The sequence below is a fragment of the Pan troglodytes genome, chromosome 10 (assembly GCF_028858775.2).
Source record: "Pan troglodytes isolate AG18354 chromosome 10, NHGRI_mPanTro3-v2.0_pri, whole genome shotgun sequence".
Taxonomy (NCBI): domain Eukaryota; kingdom Metazoa; phylum Chordata; class Mammalia; order Primates; family Hominidae; genus Pan; species Pan troglodytes.
The window spans coordinates 86,130,872-86,158,703 of NC_072408.2; the positions used below are offsets into that span (position 1 = coordinate 86,130,872).

Consider the following 27,832-nt stretch of genomic DNA (forward strand, 5'->3'; position numbering starts at 1 on the left):
TCTGCAAGAACCATCTTCTCCAGGCACCTTTACCTTGGCTCTTGCTCTTTCTGACTAGCTTATTTAAATTCCTGCTGTACCTTTCAATCCATTTTGAGAGAAGTATAAATAATATGTAACATTGATAACATTTTCCTCCATTCAATCAACAATAGTTTACCAACACACACACACACCCAAAATACCCAATGACAACCTCTTTTTAGGGTCCATCCATTCAAAAACACATACCCTGTGCTAAACCTCTCATGCTACCTTTTCCTTATCTGAGACTTTTCTCCAAGCACTTTCTTCTCATGTGATTTGTCAACACACATATAAAGGACATCTCTGGCTGTTCCAGCAACAGCCAGAACTTGTTTCTGTTCTGGATTAAAAGCAGCTGGAAAGTAGAATGCCCATGTTCACCTTGACAGCTTTCTGTTCCATACTTATGTTTCCCTATCCTAATGCCAAATTTCTCTGCTGCTGTTAATGAAACTTTACTACATCATAATGGGATTTTTCAATGAAATTGCCATATGACCTATCTCCTGTGTTACAGTTATGAAAAGAACTAACAGCCTTTGGCTTTAACTTGCTTGGGGAAATCACCAGTGCCTCCTGCTTTTTCTCCTGATACAGCCTACAAAATATATCCATTTTCTCTATCATCTGAGGTTCACATCAAACTCTTTATTTCTGTGGATTTGAATTACTGCAAATACGTCTCCTGGGTTCTTCCCAATTGAACTGATAATTAGGGTCCTGCCACATAGTCCCTCTCCAGGCAACAGCTCTCATCCATTATGAAGTAAATCCACAAAAAAAGTCTTTCAAAATCCTTCCACTGCTTTCCCCACGATTCCTGAGTTGATTTTCCTTATCTTCTCTCTTCCTTCTGTCCTCTTCCTAATGGAAGATAAAATAGACAAATTGGCACTTTTTCCCCTTTATTCTCTTCCTCTAGCTTCTTTTTTCTCCTCTATATCTTTCTCTATTTTTCCTACGGCTTTGCCTCTCTAACTACAATTCTTTGCCTTTTTTTGTGTCTTCTCTCCTTTTTTAAGTGTCCCATTTGCATTTGCTTTTGACAGATGCCATGGCAAGCTAGAGCCAAAAGTAGAGAAGCTGGCTTTGGCCCCCTCTGACCTCCCTAACACTGCACTCATTCATTCATTCATTGAGACAGGATCTCAGTCTTTTACCCAGGCTGGAGTGCAGTGGCAATCATAGTTCACTGCAGCCTCCTTATAACTTCTGGGCTCAAGCAATCCTTCCACCTCAGCCTCTGGAATAGCTGGGATGACCAGTGCACACCACCATGCTGGGCCAATTTTTTATTTTTTATTTCATGTTATGTATTTATTTATTTTTATTATTTTTTATTTTGGGGGGTGGAGACAGGGTCTTGTTTTGTTGCACAGGCTGGTCTCAAACTCCTGATTTCAAGAGATCTTCTGCCTTAGCCTCCAAAAATTTTGGGAGTACAGCATGAGCCACTGTGCCCAGCCCCTAACACTCCTTTAAATAGCTCTTCTCTCCTCACCATCTTGTGTGTGACTTGCCTTAGTCTATCCCATGTCTTTCATGTCCTCCTTTTTGGTTCCCCTCCCCCCAGTGTTGGGCCCCCCTTGGCTCACAGATAGATTGTGTGCCATCCTCACTGATAGGTAAATAGACATTTACAGTCAATATCGCAGTAGACAAAGAAGATATTATTTATCCATTTTAATGGTGGGAGGAGAACATGCTCAGAGTGCACCTAGGAGCTGATTAGTGGCAGAACTCAGGTCTGCTGGGCATTCCCCACAGCTCCTCTTTTATGACGGCTCCCTGACAAGAAGGAAAACTTTCCTTGGGTAATGACATCTCCAAATTGCGTGGCCATTCCTATTCCCTCCAGAGATTTCTTCTTGGTTACCATTGTCCCAGAACTAAAAAGAGAAAAATACTCTTTGGATAGAACAACATCCTAGCTTCTGAGCTTTCTGCATCAAGACCCCATTTTCCCCATGATGTCTTCTCAAGTTAATTAGGATGCACTAGCAGAAGTAGCTACAGAGTGACAGAACTTCAGGATACAAAGTCCTTGCAGTCATTGAGTATCATTAGTAAAAATGTAATGCTGCTCTTTCAGGAAGCCTGTGTATAAATCATTCAGATACATATCTCTGCCACTAAAGATTATGCTTCTCAGAGTTAAAAGTACTAAACAATGCCTTCCAAGGTTTATCTGCCACTGTTTTTCATGAACGCTCCAGGATCAAGAGCACACTTTCTGGCATATTGCTTTAAAATGCCTCCTTTCTAACTGTGCAGGTCAAATCTGCATTGTTATTTAGAAATACATGTTGCCCATATTTCAAAATTACTTGGTATCCACATTTACATTTACATTTTAACAGAAGATAATACTGGTTCCCATAATCCAAATCACTATGAGGCAGCTTTATCCCAGAGCCTCAAAGTCAGGTGAGGACAGGAAAGTAGAATGTTTAAAATTGGATTTGACCCAGAAAACCGAGGACATGTGGTTGACAGAGGGAGAATGTTAAAGTGACAAAGCAACTTGGTAAAAGGCTTGTCTTTGGACGCCATCCACAAACTGTTCTCCATTAGTTTCTTTCCACTTCGCATGTCCTTAGGCAATTGGCCATTTGCCTGGATTCCTACTTAGCCCTCTACCGAGAGCAGCACTCAAGCTATGGGGCTGACCTACCATCTTCCCCATTTTTCACCATTTCCATTGACTTAGAGAAATCATCCATATTCCAAGAAAATGTCCACTAATTTTTTTTTTTCTTTTTTCTTTTTCCTTTTTTTTTTTCTTTTTTGAGACAGGATCTCACTCTGTCACCCAGGCTGGAGGGCAGTGGTACAAATCATAGCTCACTGCAGCTTCAAACTCCTGGGCTCAGGCAATCCCCCTACCTCCTACCTCAGCCTCCCAAGTCACTGGGACTACAGGCATACACCACCACTAATTTTCTTTAATTTTTATTTTTAGTCGCTTTGTTGCCCAGGCTGGTCTTGAACTCCTGAGCTCAAGTGATCCTCCCACCCTGACCTCCCAACACACTGGGATTACAACTGTGAGCCACCACACCTGACCAACTAAAATTTCTCTTTTTTTTTTTCTTCACTCCCTCCCTCCCTCCCTTACTTCCTTTCTTCCTTCCTTCCTTCTTCCCTCCCTCCCTCCCTTTTTTTTTTTATTATACTTTAAGTTCTAGGGTACATGTGCACAATGTGCAGGTTTGTTACATATGTATACATGTGCTGTGTTGGTTTGCCGCACCCATTAACTCATCATTTACATTAGGTATTTCTCCTAATACTATCCCTCCCCCATCCCCCGACCCCACGACAGGCCCCAGTGTGTGATGTTCCCCACCCTGTGTCCAAGTGTTCTCATTGTTCAATTCCCACCTATGAGTGAGAACATGCAGTGTTTGGTTTTCTGTCCTTGTGATAGTTTGCTCAGAATAATGGTTTCCAGCTTCATCCATGTCACTACAAACAACATGAATTCATCCTTTTTTATGGCTGCATAGTATTCCATGGTGTATATGTGCCGCATTTTCTTTATCCAGTCTATCATTGATGGACATTTGGGTTGGTTCCAAGTCTTTGCTATTGTGAATAGTGCTGCAATAAACATACGTGTGCATGTGTCTTTATAGCAGCATGATTTATAATCCTTTGGGTATATACCCAGTAATGGGATGGCTGGGTCAAATGGTATTTCTAGTTCTAGATCCTTGAAGGAATTGCCACACTGTCTTCCACAATGGTTGAACTAATTTACACTCCCTCCAACAGTGTAAAAGTGTTCCTATTTCTCCACATCCTCTCCAGCACCTGTTGTTTCCTGACTTTTTAATGATCGCCATTCTAACTGTTGTGAGATAGTATCTCATTGTGGTTTTGATTTGCATTTCTCTGATGACCAGTGATGATGAGCATTTTTTCATGTGTCTGTTGGCTGCATAAATGTCTTCTTTTGAAAAGTATCTGTTCATATCCTTTGCCCACGTTTTGATGGGGTCGTTTGATTTTTTCTTGTAAATTTGTTTAAGTTCTTTGTAGATTCTGGAAATTAGCCCTTTGTCAGATGGGTAGATTGCAAAAATTTTCTGCCATTCTGAAGGTTACCTGTTCACTCTGATGGTAGTTTCTTTTGCTGTGCAGAAGCCCTTTAGTTTAATTAGATCCCATTTGTCTATTTTGACTTTTGTTGTCATTGCTTTTGGTGTTTTAGTCATGAAGTCCTTGCCCGTGCCTACGTCCTGAATGGTATTGCCTAGGTTTTCTTCTAGGGATTTTATGGTTTTAGGTCTAACAATTAAGTCTTTAATGCATCTTGAATTAATTTTTGTATAAGGTGTAAGGAAGGGATCCAGTTTCAGCTTTCTACATAATGGCTAGCCAGTTTTCCCAGCACCATTTGTTAAATAGGGAATCCTTTCCCCATTTCTTGTTTTTGTCAGGTTTGTCAAAGATCAGATGGTTGTAGATGTGTGGTGTTATTTCTGAGGGCTCTGTTCTGTTCCATTGGTCTATATGTCTGTTTTGGTACCAGTACCATGCTGTTTTGGTTACTGTAGCCTTGTAGTATAGTTTGAAGTAAGGTGGTGTGATGCCTCCAGCTTTGTTCTTTTTGCTTAGGATGTCTTGGCAATGCGGGCTCTTTTTTGGTTCCATATGAACTTTAAAGTAGTTTTTTCCAATTCTGTGAAGAAAGTCATTGGTAGCTTGATGGGGATGGCACTGAATCTATAAATTACCTTGGGCAGTATGGCCATTTTCATGATATTCATTCTTCCTGTCCATGAACATGGAGTGTTCTTCCATTTGCTTGTGTCCTCTTTTATTTCATTGAGCAGTGGTTTGTAGTTCTCCTTGAAGAGGTCCTTCACATCCCTTGTAAGTTGGATTCCTAGGTATTTTTTTCTCTTTGTGGTAATTGTGAATGGGAGCTCACTCATGATTTGGCTCTCTGTTTGTCTGTTATTGGTGTATAAGAATGCTTGTGATTTTGCATATTGATTTTGTATCCTGAGACTTTGCTGAAGTTGCTTATCAGCTTAAGGAGATTTTGGGCTGAGACAATGGGGTTTTCTAAATATACAATCATGTCATCTGCAAACAGAGACAATTTGACTTCCTGTTTTCCTAATTGAATACTCTTTATTTCTTTCTCTTGCCTGATTGCCCTCTGGCCAACTAAAATTTCATACCATGATGGATGCCATGTTGCCCATTAGGGGGTGAAACAGTGTTTCATATTGTTTTAAAGGACCCATAGAGATCTAAAGCTTTAGCTAAAGGTAATAAATGGTAGAATTTCAAGTACCTCAGCACACTATAGCATAAAGAATCTTTTGACAAGGACACTTTTGGAATTCACTTTTCCCTACTCTCCACTAAAAAGTCACAGTAGTAATTATTTACAAATTCCTCTACTTTCTCTATAGTGGTCCTTCCTAATATATGTCTCTATAATGACACCTACAATTTTATGTTGAATTTTTGTTTATATGCCTGTTCACGCCAGCACTGAAAAAGCTTCTTAAGGCAAAGACATGTTTTAATCATCCTTTGTTTCTAGTTCTTTGTAGCATGACTGGCATATTGAAAACCCAACATAAGGGTTTGACATATAAGACTAAGCTTTACTCATTTTCTACAAACCACAGATTGTTAAGTGGATCACTAATTATACTTCTGAAAACACTGTTTAGAAGTCATTTATTTATTATTAGTATTAATTATTTCAGGCTAGGCTACAATAACAAATAGGCCCAAACACGTAATGGGTTCTGCAAAGAGAAGTCGTGGCAGGTAGGGCTCTGCTTTATTAAATCTTCAAGGATCTTGTCTCACTAAACCTCTGCCATCTTCAGCATTTCAGCATGTAGCTTCCAAGGTCACTCTGAGGTCACTATCACAGACATAGAAAAGAAAAAAAATCATGCGTAGGAGTTCTGGGGGACTGGGTCTAGAAGTGGTGCACATCACTTCTGTTCACATTCCATTAGCTAGAACCCAATCACAAGACCACATCTAACTACAAGAAAGGCTGGGAAATGTAGTCTAGCTATGTTCTCAGGAAGAAGAGCGTGGACTTTTGGTAAACTACAGAGACTCTGGCAGTCTCTGCCAGAGTGGAATACTTAATAAATACATTCATTCTTTTTTTTTTTTTTTTTTTTTTTTGAGACAGAGTCTCGCTCTATCGCCCAGGCTGGGGTGCAGTGGCGTGATCTCGGCTCACTGCAAGCTCCAACTCCCAGGTTCACACCATTCTCCTGCCTCAGCCTCCCAAGTAGCTGGGACTACAGGCACCCACCACTATGCCCAGCTAATTTTTTGTATTTTTAGTAGAGACGGAGTTTCACCGTGTTAGCCAGGATGGTCTTGATCTCCTGACCTTGTGATCCACCCGCCTCGTCATTCAGAAAGATGTGAAAGATGAGTGAAAGTTAACTAAGTAAACGGGAGGGTGGCAAGAGGGCAGAATGTCAAGCAAAAGGAACTGTTTATGTGAAGCCTCTGAAAGTGTAGGTGGCGTGGCACAGTTAATGATATAAAGAAGGCTTTCCCCTTGTGGCTGTTGCACAGAGGGAGAAAGAGGCATTTGATGAGGCAGTGGAATAAGTAGGAAATAGAACTTGAAGATTATTCTAAATGATCATAAGAATTTGGGCCTTTTAACTCAAGAGAGATAGGAGACCTACTTAAGGATTTTAAGATTTGGTTTTTTGATGTTTTGTTTTTTAGAGACAGGGTCTTGCTCTGTTGCCCAGGCTGGAGTGCAGTGCCACAGTCATAGCTCACTGAAGACTCAAACTCTCGGGCTCAACTGATCTTCCTGCCTCAGCCTACTGAGTCACTGGAACTACAGGCATGCACCACCATGCCTGGCTATTTTTTTGTTTTTTGTAGAGATAGAGTCTGGCTTCATTGCCCAGACTGGTCTCAAAATCCCGGTTTCAAGCTATTCACCCTCCTTGGCCTCCCAAAGTGCTGGGATTATAGGAGTGAGATACGATGCCTGTTATTTAAAAGGTGACTCTGTCAATTGTATTCTAAGAGTAAATTTCAGGAAACCAATTAAGAGGGTATTGGAGTAATCTATATGAGAGATTATTTGATCACATGGTGAAGACTATAAGGATGGAAACAAGCGAACTTATTGAGAGATTTTATGATAAATAAAATCAGAACTCAAAAGAAGTCAATGATCAACGATCAGTGATAATGCCCAGTTTTCTGGCTTAAGCAACCCCTTGGATGCTAATATCATTTGTTGAAATCGAGTGAACCAGATTTAGAAGAAAGACCATAAATTCCGTTTTTGGCATTTGAGTCTAAAACGAGTGTGAGATATTCAATGACTAGTGGACAGTTGGATATAAAAGTCTGGGGCTTAGAGAAAATATCTAAACTAGAAATACAAACTGGAGAATCACTTCCATATTAGAACTAAAACCATATACTGGGTTAAGATTAGTTTATGAAGAAAAGAAGTTAGTTATAACTACGCCCTGCAAAGGGAGACCAAGAGTGAGTGGCCAGGGAGGCAGAGAAACTAAAATCAGGAAAGCATTGTATTACAGAATCCAAGGAAAGAAAGGGAGTCAATAAATTCTGCTGAAAGTTCATGGAAATGAGACCTGCAAAATATTAATGGTTCGGTAATACGAATGTCATTTGAAATCTTAGTAGCAACCATTTTAATAAAATGATGGAGAGAGAAATCAATGGAACATGAAAAAATGGGGACAGTGATTGTAACCAATTTCTTCAAGAAATTTGGCTGTGCAAAGGAGCAGAGAGACATGGCACATGTAGAAAAGAGGATAGTTGAAATAGGAATTTTGTTATGATAATAGCGAACACTCACACAGTACATTTTGTGAGCCAGGAACTCTTCTAACTCCTTTTTTACATACTAACTGATGTAATTCTACTGACTCTGTCACTATTCTTCCATTTTAGAGATGAGAAAAGTGAGGCACAGAAGAGAAAGTACATTGCTTGAGGCTTAGTAGGTAATAAGAAGCAGACCTGGGAATTCAACCTGAGTAGCCTGACTATAGAGTCTATGTTGTTACAAAGTCACTTAGGAATCTTCTAAGCATATTTTAATTTGAAGGAAAGATCTCAAATGTTATTTTTGTCTTTTGTCAGTAATAAAATATTTGGCACATACTCCCAATATTTCTGTCTTTCTATAAATCATATATATATTGTGCTATACCAATATATGATGTGTTTTATAAAACATATAAATGAAACACAATTTTGAAAATATGGGATTAAAGTAAATATAAATAGAAGGTCTAATATTTTCTTCTCATACTCCAATGGATTACCTTATGAAATCTGCAATGAAGATAACTAAAGAAGAGAGGGAAAGGATAGAGAGAAAGAACTGAGTGCATTTACTGGTTTCAACTGCATGTGCAAATTTCCACAAACTCCATGGCTTAAAACACCCATTTATTAGTTCAGTCCAGTAAAACAGAGAGAAAAACTAGACAAGTAGCTCTAATAAAGTAAAATCATGGAAATATATGATTTCCCAGCCAGAAGAACCTCCAGGACTGTGTTCTCCAGACCTGTTTTATAAAGACAAGGAAGGTGGATCCCGATGGTTAAGCAGTTGACCACATTTCACCTCCTTCAAATCCTTCTTATACAGACATTCCCTGAACTTCCTGTTTCAAATTGCTATCCTTATCCCCCACCTACTTTACATGTTTCCACAGCACATACCTCACCAAACATGCCTTTTATTTTACTGTTATTTTGTTGACTTTACGTGTCTTACTGACCACTGTGCCCAAGTGCCTAGAACAGTGCCTGGCACAGAGGAGGTACCCAATAAATATCAGTTATACCAAAAAATAGTGAATGAATACACATGGCGGTCCAGTGCTCTTTCCACCACTCTATACTGTACTTTACTGTCACTTTTTGTTTGTTTTTGTTATTGAGACAGGGTCTCGCTCTGTCTCCCAGGCTAAAGTACAGTGGCACGATCTCTGCCCACTGCAACCTCCACCTCTTGGGCTCAAGTAATCCTCCCACCTCAGCCTCCTGAGTAGCTGGGGCTATAGGCACGCATCACCACACCTGGCTATTTTTTTGTATTTTTTTGTAGAGACAGGGTTTCACCAAGTTGCCCAGGCTGGTCTCAAACTCCTGGGCTCAAGCAGTCTGCCCGCCTCTGCCTTCCAAAGTGCTGGGATTAAAGCCATGAGCCACCACACCCGGCCTACTGTCACTTTTAAGAAGCATTTTCATTTTCTATTTTCATCCTTATTTTGATCACATCAGAATATCTGCTTTTCTGTGAATTATTATTTCTAATGGGACCACAAGTGTATCAGTTAATCAAAATATAAGTTATGGACATCATAAGGAAATTTTGAATTTCTAAATCATAAAGTGGAAATCCATTTTCAATTAAATTACATGAATTTTACACTTACAGAAGGGTAACTTGGTTTAAGCTGTTCAAGGGATATAGTACTGTGTACATGCATTCCTGTGCCTAGAACACTCATGCCCTCTTGTGGACAGGGTTCATCCTGACTTCCTGCCGAACCTTCCTTATCTCAGCCCAGGTAACCACTCCTCCAGGACACCTATATGTCCCCTGCCCTCCTCCTCCTCCCACAGACACCAGCTCTGGTTAAAAGGGGAAAACTAGAAGGCTTGTCTTAAAGCTACATTTGCATGGCCAGCACATTGGTTTTACAAAGAACATGCATTCGGGGTGGCTTGCAGAAATTTATAACGATTATTGAGGGAATAAATCTCTAAAGTCCCCCTCTCCTTAGTTCTGTTACTAGACCCTGGAAGGTTTCAATCTTCACCTCCTATAGCATTTGTGCCACTTCTGTGGTACAGTCAATGCATTATATTTTTACTCATCTAGGTATCCATAGAGCCTAGACTAGAACCTAGAAGAGTCTGTGGTGGAACTCAGTAATTATTTTTTAATAAGAAATGAACGAATATAAACCAATGAGTTACAGAGTATGCCTAAAGAATAAGCATCCAAAGATACACTCTCTTTCACCTGAACAATTTACTATACATTTGTAGACTAGGCCAGATTCAGTCTTTCTAGCCTGAACACATTACACGGCAACATTTCACACTGTGACCATCTGGTCCATTAGATGTAAATACCGATTTGGCAGATACTTCAGGAGTATGAGAGTAATGCGGAATAAAATGAAGTTGAAAAATGCTACCACCCAAAAGATATATTTAAAGCCACATATTATCTTATTAAAATTAAAAACCTAACATTGTCCTTCATATAAGTGAAGACTGTTTTAGTATTTTTACTAATGGGGACTATGCAAATGGTCTGAATTTTCATTTGAGAGATAATTGGGTCTCCATTTGTATGTCACCTCTAAACAAGACTCCCAACCTCAGAGAAAAACCATCTACTCATCAAAGAATCTGTTGCCAATTTAACACATAGAAAAATCTTCCTACAATTAACATAAATAGAATGTCCTTTTAAAATGTCACAGCATTAATTCAGGTACTTTTGAAAAACTCACTCAAGAGTACAGTGTTTCCATCAAATGTATGAACTTAGCCCCATTTGCAAAGGTCACTAAAATGAACCCATCTTTTTCCACATAAAACGATGTATGGGGCTACAGAGCCATTAAATAAATATTCATTTTAAATCAAGCTTTTTATTTATCCATTGGAGATGACCTCTGTTCTAATTATCTATAATGCTTTTCAAAAAGGAAAGGTATTTTTGTCGTTGTCTAGTAAATCATTAATTTGTGTCTATTCAATGGCTGCATTTTAAAAAAAATAATGAAATTATCAAGCTGCTCAGAACAAAGCTGCCTTCTGATTGTCGGCTGTATATTCTAAAAGAGCAGGTTAATTTTTCTGAATCTCACAGCTGGAACTTTTCTAACACTAACTGGCAGTTTCCACCTAGTGATCAAGGCAATTGACTAAAATAAATTACACATAAAGCTGAAATTCCTAATAGTAATAAGGCCCCTTCATGAGATAATCACACCAGCAAAAGCACTCATGTGTTGGCTGCAACCCTACAGGGTCTTGAAATTATCTTATAAAAGCTATACCTCCAGAAATGGTTTTGTTTCTAGTTTCATGACAGGGCTAATATGACAGTGTCCATAGCACTAGGTACAAAGGAGGAGCTCCAAAAAAAATTCATTACTTGACTGGATTAAAATGGAGACACTGTTGTTAAAGCACTAACATCAGTGCTATTTACAAAGCAGATGACTGGTGAGGACCTCATTTCAATACAGTCAACTGACAATTATTTAGAAGGCTTTATTATGTGCCTGGAGCTAGGCATAGAAAAGTAGTATATAGTCCCTGCTCTTCTGGAGTTTAAGGTGAGTTGAGCTCACATGTAAGAAATAAATAGGGAAAAAGTAATCTCGAGGCACCATTCTACCAGCTATAAAGCAATTGCTAGCAGAAATCCAAGTGGGCTAGAATAGTAAGGAGGTTTTTTTGTTTGTGTGTGTGTTTGTTTTTTCCTTTTTTTTTTTTTTTTGAACATGGACTAGGGCTTAATGGTTAGGAGTAATTTGATTAGGCAGAAGGGAATAAAGGATTGCAGATGGATTTTCCAACTAAGCAAAAGTCTGGTAACTGGAAGGAATATAGCTCACAGAGAAATAGTGATTGCTGTAGCAAACTTCCCAATCTTTGTACCATCTTCATGACCAATGCATTTATTAACTGGGCTGTCAGGAGTGTTGATGGCTTATAGCTCATAACTGAGTTCCCCCTTCCTGGCATCACCCTCAGCTGAAAAGATGCTCACCCAAGATGTAGGAGCAGCCCACATCCAATGTTTGGGGGATTCAGGATGATAAAATCTCATCCTTGTTGCCCCATTTCCAAATATGTTTGAAGAACTCTCCCAGCTCCAGAGTTCCCCATAGAATTGACTGAGGTCTTGATGTAACTGTATCACAGCCCAACTTCTCAGCCTGTGTAATCCCGATTCCCTCACTCCCAAAGAGGGGTTGATCTAAAGGACACACCCCTGTGAACCTCATGTTGAAAATCTGCCTGAGTCTGCTTCCTCAGAGAACTCAACTTATGACAAATGAAGATGCTGAAAAGACCAACCTGACTTATTCAGTTGTAGGGAAGCTGCATGTTCTCATTCAGTAGGCATAGACACTATTCCAATGCTGGGAACACAGCAGTAAGAAAAACAAGTCTTTTCTCTTATGGATCTGATATTCTGGTGAGGAAAACCTAAATAGACATAATAGAATGTCAAGTAATGACGGGTACTAAGACAAAAGAGAAGCAGGGCAAGAGGAGAGGTAATGTTTGTGTTTAGAACTGCATTGGACTACATTAGATAGAGTGGCCACAGAAAAAGTCCCTAAAGAGGTAACATGCAAGCAGAAAGCTGAATAAACTAATGAAACAATTCATACCAGTATCTAGGAGAATATTGCTGACAGAAGGAACAGCAATGCAAAGATCCTCAGATAGAAGTGTGTTTGGCATGTTTTGGAAAGAGGAAGTGAAATCTGGAGAACAGTGGTAGGATACGAAGGGGGCAGATCATATCAGGCCTTTTAGTATAAGGAACAGATGTTATTCTAAGTAAAAAGGGAAGATCTCAAAGGGCTTTGAGTAGGACTGTCCCATGGTCAGATTTCCATTTTAAAAGGATCATGCTGCCTTTTATGTGAGAAGGAAACTAGAAAGGAGCAAGAAGAGATGCAGAGAGGCTATTATGAGGCTATTACAGAGGTCTAGGTCAGAAGTGACAATGACATGGACTTAAGGTTGCCACTGGTCATGGCTTGCCTGGGACTGAGGGGTTTCCCAGGATGCAGGACTTTTAGATCTTAAACCAGGAGGATCTTGAACAAATCAGGATGTTTGGTCACCCTACTTGGACTAGAGTAATAACCCTATGAATGAAGGCATGTGGTCAGGTTCAAAATATATTCTAAGGGTTGAAGAAGCAGTGAAACAAGAGAAAATGGTTTAGACATTTAGGTCAGAGGCAAAGTGTAAAACTTCTTGAAAGTCAGGAAGAGGGGTTCAGACCTTTCAAACATTCACTTGGCATTAGTATGTAGTATGCATTGAATTTTGAAGGGACTATAACTAAAGAGGTCTTTAATCAGACTACTTCAGAAAATATGACAGAAATGTCACTAGGGCTTAACCACAATGGAACTGATGGTAAAAATGGAGGTGGAGGTGATTGAAATGGTGGTGTTGGTAGTAGCAGAGGTCATAGTGTAGGATGGTGAAGGTGGTAGTGATAGTGACAAGTATCATATAGAGATGGTGGTCATATTGACATGGATGTGGAAGTGGAAGGAAAGAAAGAAAGACAGATGAAAAAAGACAAAAAAAGAAAGGAAGAAAGGAAAAAAGAAAGAAAGGAAAGAAAAAGAAAGAAAAAAGAAAAAGGAAGAAAGAGGAAGAAAGAGAGAGAGAAAGAAAGAGAAAGAAAGGAGGGAGGGAGGGAGGGAAGGAGGGAAGGAAGGAAGGAAGGAAGGACGGACAAACAGGAGGAAGGAAGGAAGGTAGGAAGGAAGAGGAAGGAAGGAAGGAAGAAAAGGGGAAGGAAGGAAAGAAGGGAGGGAGGGAAGGAAGGAAGGAAGGGGAAGGAAGGAAGGATGGAAGGAAGGATCTAACTTGAGAGACATTTACAAAATGAGAAACATCAGGACTTGTGGGTTAAGTGAATAAAGGAAAACAAAGAGAAAGGAAATGGAGATGAGTTAGTGACCCTGACAGAAGGATGTTGGAAAGAATAGTTGAGGGGAGGGATTGGTATTGAACATTAATTTAGTTACAGATATAAAGTAAGAGTGGAATAACCAAGTGGATGGCCAGCTGGAATATTAGTTTCTATCATTCCAGACAGCAGTGTACTAGTAAAGAAAACTCATGATTTTGAGTTAAAAGAGTTTGCCCCAGTTCCTCTCTGAGACAGCTATGTAACCTACACCCTCTCAGTCTCAAAGTCTTTATATATAAAATGGACATAACAGTACCTAGTTCACAGGGCTATTCTAGAAAAAAAGTAGACAAAATTGTCAAGGAGCAGCAAGGATCTGACTTGGGTATCTTCTTTTTTCTTTGTAAATTTTCCAAGAACCCTTTTAGTCCCCATCACCATAATCCCACCAAAGAAAAACATTTTTTTTAATTTAGAAAACCTTGGTTTCTAGAACTTTAGAGTGATAAATAAAATATTTATATTAAATGTTTATAAATTACTATGCAGCCATCTTTCTTCCAAACTGGCATGCCAAAACTATGAAATTAGAGTTTGATGTAAAACTGTTCATATAAAACTATTGAGTTCTTCTAATTCCTCTATGTTGATGGACAAGATATATAGTAAAAGCTTCACATGCTAGAACAAGACTCTAGGGACAGAAGTGCTTTTCTTCTCATCACAGAAGTTCAGTGAAAGACTTCACTGAGGAAATGAAAATATTGGTTTCCAAAAATTCGTACTGGCATGAGTCTTTAAATCTGATTCAGGGTAACAACACTGGCTTACTATATATGCCACAAACACAAGCCTTGTTTTGACTGGGGCAGAATAGAACACACCTTGTGGGGATGACACAGAAGTCCAGGTCATCCTGCCGTGAGGGTCCTTCTTGCGGGCAGTATCAGGGCCTCCCCAGGATGCATATTCTTTTTTTTTTTTTTTTTTTTTTTTTTTTGAGACGGAGTCTCGCTCTGTCTCCCAGGCTGGAGTGCAGTGGCGCGATCTCGGCTCACTGCAAGCTCTGCCTCCCGGGTTCACACCATTCTCCTGCCTCAGCCTCCCAATTAGCTGGGACTACAGGCGCCCGCCACCATGCCCGGCTAATTTTTTGTATTTTTAGTAGAGATGGGGTTTCACTGTGTTAGCCAGAATGGTCTCGATGTCCTGACCTCGTGATCCGCCCGCCTTGGACTCCCAAAGTGCTGGGATTACAGGCGTGAGCCACCGCGCCCGGCCCTCAGGATGCATATTCTTGCTCTTGTTTCACATAAACTTCAAGTCCCTCATCCTCCCCAACATGTGAGAAACACATGACAATCATATTTGCAAATGTCCTAGATCAATTAATCTTGGATCAAACCACCAGGTAGTAAAAGAAAGCTGCCCTAATTTTCAAACTTTTGGCAGACAATTATTAAAGCTGATTCTTAGGGCATTAGGGAAAGCATATACTTAAACCTCCAAAAATTTCACTAACAAGAAAATGGTTAGTATAAATTGGGTATTTTCCTTGCCTTTTTCTGGAAATGAGTTTTTCTCAATCTTGTTGATGCCCATAAAGGACACAAATTTCAGGAAAATCAAGGACTAGCTTTCAAATATCTTGGAGATCCAGAAGTAATAAAATGTTAAAACATTTTGAAAAGTAACTTCAGTTAATTAATATAAACTACACATTCAATTTGGCATATCAATTACAATAATTTTATGAGCAAATGAAATTTTACATGTTAAAGTTCTTAAACTAATGAAGCAAATGTAGATCTGTAAAGGGTGCTTTAAAAAAAGCACTTTTCCATATTTTTCTTTCTCCCAAAATGCCCATATTTTTCTCTTAAACACTCATTCTTCTCCCATCCCATAACTTTAAAATTACAAGTAACATCACAGATTTCTCCTGCTTCCGAGCATGCTTTTTCAAACTGTACAAATACTCTCTTCTGAAGATAAATATTATGTAAAATCTTTTAAACTGCCTATGTGTCATAAGATTGAGTAATAAAAAGGTATTGGAAGAAGACATTTGTGACATTTCTTTGTTCAACACAATTGCAATGCCCCTAAATTAATCGTGGAATTAGATTATGGCCCATAAAGGGAGATGTTATTTAAGAGAGAGCAGTCATGTCTGAAATTCCTAATTAGAACAGTTAGAGTAACCTGATCCTGCAACACAATCAGTTCCCCAAGGAGGCTATTGTGGAAAATAGACAGAATTCTGCGAAAAAAAAAAAAAAAAAAAAGAGCCCTCCTCCTAACGAGCATTTTGAACAGCAATTTTGTTCATTTACATTTCTCTTGTCCCATAAAGTTCAGATAAATTTGTCCATATTTTATATTAATTTCCATGATATTGTCTCCCATTCATTATTTTCAGATACTCTGAAGAGTGATTTATTCCACTAGCCTCTCCTGTTGTATAAATTAATTCCTAGGAGTGAGTAGGCACATCAGGTGAATTCAGCACATTAGAAGTAACTCTTTATTATTTATATTAGTGGAAGGGGGTTATGACCTAGGTAATTCAATACAGGTATTTTCTAAAGTTTTCACTTATTTAAGTTTTGAAACTGTGTGGAAAGTGATAATTTAATGATGGATCCTGTCTTCAAGGAGTTTACAATCATGTGGGAGAATTAAGACATATATACACTGAGACAAAAACAGAGTTCTTGGTAACATAGAGATGTATGGTAAAATGCTATGGGGACTCAAGAAATGAAAGACTTGGAGCCATAAACATATTTGGTGATGTTTCCAGCACAGACATTACTTTAGCAGAAAGAGGCACTATTTCTCCCTCACACATTGAATGTATTACCTCTCAATTATAGAAAAATTACAATCTTTCTCTTTTGAAAAATGGATATAATGAATACACCCCCCCCCCAGAAAAAACGGGGGTGGATTACATTTTCTTACCTGTTAAATTACATCTAGGCACCTATTTCCACACTGGAGACTCTGGCTGACTTAACACATATGTCAAGTTATAGATAAAGATACATATAGTCATAATAAAGGTATTACTTGAAAGTGCCTTAGTATATGGCTTTCTGTAGCTCATTCCTATGTTAAAAGTCTATCTGCAGAAGTCTGACATAACTGTTGCCTTCTATAGAATCAGAATTCACATTTTATTGTGGGAAACACTAAAATAAGTCTTGATTTGCCATATAGCTAATTCTGCATGTCAGAAAGCACTCTAGAGCCTCCAGTATCTGAGGGGCATACAACAAACTCTCTCTCTTGCACTCTCTCTATCTCTATCACATGCTTATAAATATGAATGCAAATTCTACTTATGTTGAACAATAATTTGGTTCTTAATTAATCACCCTAGAAAATAAAACACTTAAGGCAGGAGAATCAGTAGGAGTCTTTTCTGAAAAAAAAGTAAAATTCTCTATACCATCATCATTGTAAACACTTGATCAGTTGTTCAAAAATGCCTGAGTACAGGACTGTTGAATGTTCTTTGGGCCTAAAGTATGGTATCAGTGAAATAACATGAGAAGTTATGAGATGCATTTGCATTGTGTTACTATGGGTTTCAATTTTCTAGCCTGCTGCTCAGATTTTTAGAATTAGGAATAAAAGTTAGACCTCACTTAATATGAGTAATACTAAAAGTGCAAAACCTTATACTTTGTTACATTTCAGCTATCAGGAATTCAGAATTTCTCATCAATAAGTAGAATTTAATGACACACAAATGCAAGTCCTTCTCCCAAAAACCTAAATATAGAGTATTAGAGGTAATCCTATTTGAAATGTAAAAGGACAAAAATTTAGGTCGATTGATTCAACTAAAGTGTTAGGCTTATTTCAAAGCTGTTTAATAAAAACATGAAAATTTTGCCAAGAGTTTTGCAGTGCTATTCAGAGCACAAAGTCTCTTTAAAAAGTCATGTTGTTCTCATTTCCTGCACCATTGAATTATAGATATATTTTGATGAACATTAAAGTATAGATGATCTTTGTTAAAAACTGAAATAGATGGTCTTAAAAAAAAAAAAGCTGTTATCACTCTTGATACCTTAGTCAATGAAAGGCCACTGTGTAAATGCCAATGGACCTAAAATTTTCCAATTCTAATCAACATAATCCTCCTCTTGAAGAATTTACAATATATATGTTAAAACTCTATTTACTTGTATTTGAAAAATTGCTAATACTTTCTTATTGGTTTTCTTAGCAAGAGAAATTGGGTGATATCTGCTTCTCCCTTCGCTACGTACCTACTGCTGGTAAGCTGACTGTTGTCATTCTGGAGGCAAAGAACCTGAAGAAGATGGATGTGGGTGGCTTATCTGGTAAGCCTGCAGTGTTTATTGATTTTTTTCAAATGCTATTTCATCGTGGATACCAAATGCATGGCGCACATGCTGCGACTCCCCACTCCTTAATTGATCACAGTTCTCTTTACTATGGAGCCTGGAAGCAGTCTCAGAATTCATCCCAACACAGTGCCCCAGGAAGCCACTCTCAATTTATAGGAATTGGCATAGAAGATGAAATCTATTTTCCTTCTTTGGAGCCAAAGTATCAATTGTCTTTTTAATGGCATTGAAAGCTGAAAATGTTTGCTTCTTTTCTGAAAGAGAGTGTTTATGACAGATTATAATTTTGTTGAGCCTAGAGGGGGTTTTTGGTCAAAATTCACCCATGATATAAAAAACAATGTTTTCCATGAGACTTATTTATTAGGTATTTGATAGCCTAACATAGTTCCTATGATACCATTTATTAAAGACACAGCATTTCAATATATATGCATAATGAAATCTCTGTTTCAGAGTGAACCCCTATGGTAATGCATTTAATTCCACAGCTGACATTGAGGATGGGAGAGATGTGGGGATTGAAATTTCCATACAACCCAACCTTAGTAAAACATGGTGAATAAAGTATACCCTGGCTCAGAAGCAAAGTCAACTCAAGGACTTGTCACTTCCACGGTTGAACATAATTTTTCTTCTTCTGCATATGATTAAATCAATTATATTTTTAATTTTCCGCTAAATCATTAAAGTGTGAGGAATTTTCTTGATATGCCACAAGGTCATCATAAATTGACTGCAGTTGTCATTGTTTGTGGCTATGGAATTACAACCAACATTACTGGTTATTCAATGCTTTCTTTAATAAAAATATTGCAAACTTCAAAAGGTCACCCTAAGGCAGCATGGTGATTTTTTATTCTAAAGCATAACAGCTAAAAAGTGCTACAGCTGAGCTTCCCCTCACTTACCCACTAATTTGTCGACCAAATTCTCCTGGTACCTGAGTGTATTTCTCTTTATAAATAAGTCACCTGGGGAAGCTGTACTAATTCTTTCATGTCATTAAGACCCTATTTAATAACTTGCTGTTTTTATTGTGCCTAGCAGTGTAACACAGCAAATTTAAAGCAAAGAGCACAGTGTTCTCTAGAAGTATAGAGTATTTAATGTGACTATAAGTGAAAAACATGCAGAGAAATTTTTAACTACAATAACAGTTCCCTCCTAGATTATTACTTAGTTTCCTAGGGTAACTTCAGACACCTTTAACATTCCCCTGTCCTTTGGTTCAATAGCCAACTATCATGACATGATTTCTTTGTATCCTCTCTCTTATGCTTTGTCCCAAATATCCATGCCAACCATCCCCTCATAACCTATGTCTAGTACTCTGCTAGTCTTCCTAAGTCATCCTATCTGCTTCAGCAGATAGGATTTGTCCTGGCTTCTTCCGGGGTCCCAGAAATGAGTTCCCATCATCATAGAGAGATATTTCAACCACGAGTTGTTCATCCCAGTTTGCCGTCTGTTTCCACTAGGACTTCTCCACCGTCTGTCCCCTTCTCATTCAGTGGCATCAGAGAGGCTGGCTGCAGGCATTTTGGAAACTTGGCTAAGGGAAGTTAGGTCTAGCAGGTTATTTTTATGGGGCTTACAGTCATATAATGTATAGTGAGGTTATTGCTACCTATCCCAAAGAAGGAAGGGTACCTGCAATGCACTGACTAACTCAGCATTGTGAAATGAATAAGGAAAGGCCAAAGGTCATACCTAATTTAGTATTCATAACTTCATATTCTTTTTTTCTGAAGAGAACCAGCAAAACCGTATTAGCTTCAGGATCCTCACAACCTGGGTTCGCCCCTACATTTGAATTACCTGGAAGGAGTTTAATTATTAAGTAAGAATATTTAAAGAGTAAATATCCTGAAAAGCCCTAATTTTAAGGGCTTCTCACTGCCTGTGGAATTAAGCCATAATCACTCTAATCACTTGAGTCTACATAATGTAGATATGTCCAGCCTATGTCATGCCATATCTCATTTTCACCAAATTGACGAGCACACTCTTTTGCAAACAAACTATACAACTTTCTGCCTCTATTACTTGCTTAGGTCGTTTCCTTCACCTGGAATTCTCTTCCTTCCAACAATGTCTAGCCAATTCCTACCCATTCTTTAGGCCCAGCTTAAGTATTAACTCTTCCATTCATTCAATAAACATATATTGTGTCCCTACTTTAAGTCAACATTGTTCTGAGCACTAGGTTTACATTAGTGGATAAAACAGTGCAAAAGACCCTCCCCTCCTGCAACTTGCATTCTAATGTAGGGAAACAGAAAAGAAACCAACAGATAGCAAAAGCATGAGTCTACCAAGAGGTAACAGGTGCTATGGAGCAGTAAAGCAGGAAGTAGGATAAGGAATATTGGGGATTCATCTTAAATGGGGTTCAGAGAAGACCTCTGAGTAGGTGGCATTTCCGCAACAACCTGGAAGAAGAGAAGAATTGAGCCATGGGGCGTCTGGGAGAGAGAACAGCCACGGGGCTTCTGGGAGAGAGAACAGCCATGGGGTGTCTGGGAGAGAGAACAGCCATGGGGTGTCTGGGAGAGACAACAGATACCTCGTGGCTCACTTCTTCACTTCTTCCAGGTTGTTGCTGAAATGCCACCTACTCATGAGGTCTTAAGACCTCATGGTTTTAAGATCCATCCCAGTAGAACAAATCTTTGCCTTTTTTTTAAATGCCATTAGCCATTTGTTTACACCCCTCAAACATCATGCTTCTCTCTCACTAGACTGTGTTCTGTATTTATCCCTCCCACAATGCTCTCAGTGATGGGTAGCACTAAGCATAGCTGCTGAATGAATAATGAATTATTTACAAAGGAGCTATGGCCTGAAAAAACAAGTCTTGCATTTCAAATGTGTCTAACCCACTTACCATTAAAATAACTTTAAGCACTTGGATGGTCTGTCTCAAAGTAAGTTGACCTATGTACGAGGAGACCAAAATTATATAATAAGATCATTCCAGGTAATTCAAATGCCAAAGTACATTTGCTGGAAATGACTAGTTAATTGGAACCAAAGTGGGTTGTTTTGCCAGAGTTTAAACTCCATCTGCCACTAACTAGCAATTTGACATTGCACAAGTTATTTATTTAACTCTTCTAAGCCTCAGCTGCATTATCTATAAAGTGGGAATAATGAGAGGACTTTGTTGATGATGCTATGAGAAATAAATGAAAGCACAGGGCCTGGCACAACTAAGTGCTCACTAAATACTATTGTAGTCATTTCTATTAGTAATTTTATCAAATCTTGGGCTAAATATGCAACATGGGAAAGCAACCAATGGATGATTTAACCAATTACTTGCTTCAATGGGGAAAAAAAGTTTATCTTATTGTTTGATGGAATTAGCTGATTAATTCAGGCAAACGTATCAGTAGGCCCACATTTTGCATAGACACTATAGTGAATTAAGATAATTAACAAAACATTTGAGAAAATAAAACATGAAAACATATGTAAAATAATTTTCTTATTGCTCTCCAACAAGGTTATTTCCTTCCTGCAGTATTCATTCAAAATGCATTGCACAAAGATTTGGCCTCTATTGTATATCCACATGCAAAAAATGCAAATCTCAGTCCTTCATACTTTACAGTGACAAGCCTAATTGGACTATGTACATCTCTACAGTAGATCCTTGCATTTGCATTCTTAATATCCCAACTTTCAAATGCTTGTGAGCAACAGTGAGGATTTCTGAATTTAACTGCAGTCATGTGTTGATTAACAACAGGCATACATTTTGAGAAATGTATCATTAGGTTATTTGATCATTGCACAAACATCATAAACACAAACCTAGATGGTGCAGCCTGCTACATACCTAAGATATGTGGTATGGCTTATTGCTCCTAGGCTACCAATCTATACAACATGTTACCATACTGAATACTGTAGGTAATTGTATTTGTGTATCTAAACATAGAGAAGGTACAACAAAAATACAGTATTATAATCTTATGGGACCACCATTCTATAGGCAGTCCATCCTTGACTGAAATGTGGTTACACAGGGCATGACTGTATTTGTATTGAGATCTTGAATCTTGCAGGCTGCAAGACTGTTCTTCAGGAGCAAGTTGGTGCTGTAGAATATGTGTAGGACTTTTTGCCTTATACGTGGAGACAATCAAGACTTCTGCCTAGTAAACATGTCTCAATAGCTTCGTTGCCTTTTACACATCTCTGTGTGGAGTAAATCTTCCTTCAAATAAGAAATGTTTTCTATTTGGGAAAATTGGGGAAGAGAATAAAGAGGTCAAAGTAAAGGCATTGGAAACATTGAGGCTTCCCAAAGGTATGAGGCTGTGTGTCTCATAGTTTTGAGCTAAAGTATATAACTTTTATTCTTAAATTTGTACCTGTGTAAACTCCTAAGTCAGAGACTAATCAGATACTTTGCTTCTTGTCCCTATTTGTGTCACAGCAATCACTTTCCTCAAGTTTGGTGTTTTGTTTTGTTTTTTGTCATCTCAGAAATTTGACACGTCTGAGTACAGCTTTAATGAGGAATGTCAACACTGTAAGTTTAGTTTAGGCTTTCTGTTGTAAATTCAATGAAATTCTGAAAGTTTTCTATTTAAGGACATGGCTGTTTAAAGAAGGAAACACTAAACTTTAAAATCAGCAAAAATTGAAGTGATTATAGCTTTTAAATTTTGATCTATTCCGTAGAAATTCTGTTTTTCTACTTCAATCTGAGAATTATTTTTAACTGTTAAAAAGTCACATTATCAGTTATAGAACACTTTCTAATTTAGAAATATTTTTTAACTTGGTTTTCTCATGTGGTTCTCATGATAGCCCTGTGAGATACTTTCTGAAGATAACATTCTGATTTTACCAGTGAGAAAATTGAAGCTTAGAGACATTAGACAATGTCCATAAACTATCTTCCTGCATGTGGCACATAGATGGGGGTGTTCAATACTTGCAATTGCTCTTATCACTACTGACATTTGATCTCAGCTGATTTGAGGGTAGGACTGAAGTTCAGATCCCCCAGTTCTCAATGCAGAGGACTTTCTAATATAACATTCAGCCTTGCCCACACCCCTACCTTCAAGATGGGAGAGCAAGGATTCCTTAGCTCTAACCTGCGTGAGGTGCCTCCCCTGCCCAAAGCCGAAACATCAAGATGAGGTCGTCACAGTAGGGAAGACTAGAAATGGAGTCTTCATGGATTGTTGGAAATGGAGGGATTCTTGGAGACTGGGGAAAATGTTCGTAAGTGTAAACCCTTAAGGATACTCCTAGTCAAATAGCTCCAGGGTGCCCCCTTTCTTGCCTTCTCAGAACCACAAATTGATTTTCTTGCTTCACTTGTGGTTTCTGGCAGATTCCTCTTCTTGCCTGGCCCAATATGAAACAGAATGTGATCTCACAGACATGTTCTACTTCCCTCATTCCCTGAAGCTAGCACGCAATTCTTTTGAGACTTTTTTCTGTGTTTGTACTGCTAGTAGCCATGGCAAATCAACAAGGGTAAAAAGTGTGCAGTTCTGCTCATTTGATGTGGTTTGCATTCACCTAAATTGGGGGAGTAGGGAACATAACAAAAGTATGTCAAGCATGGGGGCAAGCTGGAAACCCATATGGTAAAGGGCTGAAATCACATGTAGCTATTCCAGCAGCCTCCTGAACATCAAGGAGCTAGGGAGGAGGCTGGGAGGTGGGATCAGGTCAACAATGGTTGCAAAGTGCTCTCCTTCATCATTTTTCTGTCCCTTTCACTCTGTGTTCTATGACTCATCCCTAGTCCTCTTCCTGGCCATCCCTAGTCCTGCCTTGTTACTATGAAATGAAACCTGTACTGTGAAAAGCAACATTTGGGGCTGTAGGAGAGTTCCTCCAAAACATCTCTAAGTCTCCAAAAGAAAAGGGAAATGAAATGTTTGAAAGTGGCAGCAATTACTTGAGGGAAATGATAGAGAGGGAACAGGGGACTCGTGGTGATGAAGGAGCCACCATCACTATATGTCACACTGCCAGTGTGTGGATTAGCTGCTGTGACCTAGGCGAGCAAAATTTACCCTGTCCCTCTCCCTCCACCCACACACACTCTGTTTTCTGGAAGATGCCATTTTTTAAATGTTAATCATGGGTTTGTCTTTTCTCTAGCTCCTTTTCTACTGTCCTAGAAATGTAATTTGGGAAATGCAGCCAGATTTAAATATTTGAGATCAGTTAGGAAAGAGCAACTCACCCAACCTCAGGTAACTAGATTCCAAGGAGAAACCATGAACCAGCAGAGGTAGGTCATTCCCTCAGGCTATATTTATCAACATGTGATATTTTGCATAACCCCATCAAAATCACCTAGGGTACTTATTAAAAACTAAGATTTCAAGGACTAATTCAAACCGAGCTGTGACTGAGTATCTAGGGGTGGGAACCTGGAAATTGCCTTTTAAACAGGTCCTCCCCGTCCATACACACATACCCATGTTATTTTTATGCATCTTAAATTTGAAAACTACACTTCAGAGGCTTAAAATGCTATGTCATAATTTTAACTGAGGCCTAGGTCAGCCAAGTTCCAAGTTAGAATTTTTTTTTTTTTTTTTTGGTCAGTAACGTAGAATACATCTTTTGCTTTATATAATGGAATTTCCTCAAATAAGAAGTTCTATTTCTTTCATCAGTCCAGTATCCTCTTCCCTGAAAAATACCTGGCCCACATGTCTAAATTATTATCTTTTTTTCTTGAGTCTCCTCCACTGAAAGAGGAAACAAAAGCAATAGATGTTTCCTTTGTACATTCTGAAGTTGTTTCCTAGTACCCTTGACTACCACCCTTATCTGTCCTTCCACTGGTGCTGAAAGCACAACAAAGAAAAACACTCCAAATTCAATTGATTTGAACTAAAAGCCACCAGTCCGGGAGCCGGGCCAATAAATAAAATGGCAAAAACTTATTTGAACCAATTAGACAGGGATATGCAAATTAATTGGCCATGATATCAGGGTCAAGCAATAATATGCAAATAAACTGGCATCTTATTGAGCTGATGGGACAGGAATATGCATAATAAGTTGGCTGTGATGTCAGAAGCTTCATCATAATTTTAGGCATGAATGTTACAATATAATATCAATTCTGGGATACTTCAAAATGCTTAATTACAATATTGATAAAATAATCTGAATTCGTAAAACATGAACAGATTGGTCTAAAAAACAAATGACAAGTCTTGAAACTGGATCATTCTAGAAAATGAGTAATTAGAAAGGATTATAGCCAAGCCTGGTACAAGTTGGGACACAGTTATCCACAGAATGGATAGAAATGCTCTGCCTGAAGGACTAAAAGTTTTAGAGAAATGAGCAGATGTGAAATCAAGAGAAATAAGTGATAGGCTATAATGTATTTGTTCAGAAGAGTTAGCCCAAAAACTCCTAAGTAGATTCTTTAGCCAGCAGGTATATATCCAATCAGTCAACAAACATCATGTGAAAACTCCTTTGTGCCAGGCACCACGCCAATCCTTGGGAATATGAGTAAAAACAGCAGACACTTGCATAGCAGAATGTGAGCCAGACACTGTTCTAAATGCTTTACATATGGCTAACTGATTTAATCCCCATTACAACCCTATGAGGTAGATACTATTTTTAATGTGATTTTATTGATGATAGAACTGAAGGACAGAGAGGTACATAACTTACCCAAGGTCACAGGATTACTATTTGACAGAGCTAGGATGTCAACCCAAGCAGACTGTCTTCAGACTCCAATGAATAAAACCTGATGTCTAGGTCCTTATCATTGCTCAGCAGGTTCAACCTGGAGAACAGGTGGATAACTACATGCTGCAGTTTGAAAGATGTCCAAAAGTGACCTGATTCCAAATATCCTCTATACTCAAGCTAAAATTCTATCATGGAACTCACTAACATAAATCAGTTGGTTGACTGTTTAATTAGTTCTTCAGCTACTTAGACAGCAAAGGTGAGATCAACAAGTCCATAACACCAGACATTGAATAGTTATAGATGATTTTTATGCTGGAAAGGACTGTATCAGTTTCTCCCTAATGTACAGATTGGTATGTTATTTTAGTGACTTATTCTTCACACACAAAAGAAGATGAGACACAAAACAGTGACATTTCAGCTGTATCTGTGGTACAGAAGAGAGGTTGCCGAACATGGTAGAAGAGAGTCCAGGTTTAAGGGATTTGAGTGCCTTTTAGAGATTAAAGAAAAATTTTACCTACAACTAAATTTTAGCAAGGGCTAATTCTGTAAAGGAGTATGTGATATTATTGGGAGAGGGGCAGTATGATGTAGGAGTACAAAAGCTTACTACCCCTGTAAATTGTTATGGGACTCTTTGGGTCAAAATTACATATCTAAATACTAAAATTAAAGAAATTTGAATTGCAATAGACAACTTACCAGGAAAACACATGTCAGCTAGATAATTTTAACAAGAGAAATCTACAGATGAAGAAGTAGAAACAGGGAGTTCCAAAGAGGTCTGTTCTAAGGCACTTTCACCAGTCACCTTAAAACTCATAATTCTGAAGGTAAGATAAATGTTTCCAGCCATTGAAATGCAAAGCTCAGTGGGTAAATTAAAAAAATCTAGCTAAGCTGAGTAAGCCAAAAAATGTGGTAGATGTGCTTCATTTGGGTCAAGCTAAAAAATAATACACTAAAAGGAAAACATGACCCAATTTAGAGTATAGAGTAATAGGATCAATTATAAATCAAGAAAAATGTCACATAGAACCATCCACTGAAGACATTCACCAAGTGAACGTGTCTTTTTTGCTACCCCAAAAAAGGCTTGATGTTGTCACAGAAGATTTTATAAATAAAAGGGAGGGAAAATCTCCTACCTTTGTCCAAGTCCAGAGCTCATTCATGTGTACAACACACAGAGTTTTGGTTGTTCACCTCAGAAAAGACAGTGGTATTAGATGACTATCTGCTGGAGGAAAGCAGCTACAATAGAGGGATGAAGGGGCCGTGTGTGAGGACAGGCTAGGAACAGCGGGACTTTGTGGTCTGGAAAAGGAAGGCTGAACAAGGATATGATGAAAGTCTGAAAATCATGAAAGGTAGAGCTAGAGTAATACCTACCTATTTATCACATCCCACAATACTAGAATCAGGAAGTCACCTTGATGTTTGAAAGAGAATAGATAAAAGGGACAGCTATTCAGGATGATCTCAAAGGCACCTTTCTACTCAAAAATTCTTTGTCAAATTTTCTTTACTACTTTACATTTGGGTTGTAAATACGTGTTGCTCTAGGAAATGGAACAGATTGAAATATAAGACTGAGGTAAGTGTAGGTCTGTTTTGTGTTATAGGCTTACAAGGAGACATCTCTAAACCTTTGTGTTGTCTTGTAGAACCCCTCATGCCTTTCCATGGGTAACCATAAATAGCCCACAGCTGCATATCTCACTAATCCAACCCAGAATGCTTACATTTGCATCCTTCAGTTAGCCACTTCTATTCCCTTCTCTTCATTCAGTATACAGAAAAAAAATAAGGAGGGTCAGAATTTCTAATAGGTAATTGCACTGGGAGGAATAGAGTCCCCACAAATTCCTATTTTTAAAAATTATGTTTAGTGGGTTCTTTCAGGAGATATTTGGGAGTTTCTAATAAAACTATTAAAAACATGTAGCAAAAGTCGGTGCTATTCCCCCTT

At 38.4% G+C, this 27,832-nt stretch overlaps 1 protein-coding gene across 7 annotated transcripts in view; it reads left to right on the forward strand.

Moving 5' to 3' along the window:
- SYT1 (synaptotagmin 1) overlaps nucleotides 1–27,832 on the forward strand; it is a 588,739-nt gene that overhangs the window by 472,005 nt on the left and 88,902 nt on the right. For all 7 annotated transcript variants that reach the window (XM_016923901.3, XM_016923903.3, XM_016923902.3 and 4 more), the window contains one exon: nucleotides 17,994–18,111. In XM_016923901.3, coding sequence (XP_016779390.1) covers nucleotides 17,994–18,111 — 118 coding nt within the window. The remainder of the gene's footprint in view (nucleotides 1–17,993; nucleotides 18,112–27,832) is intronic.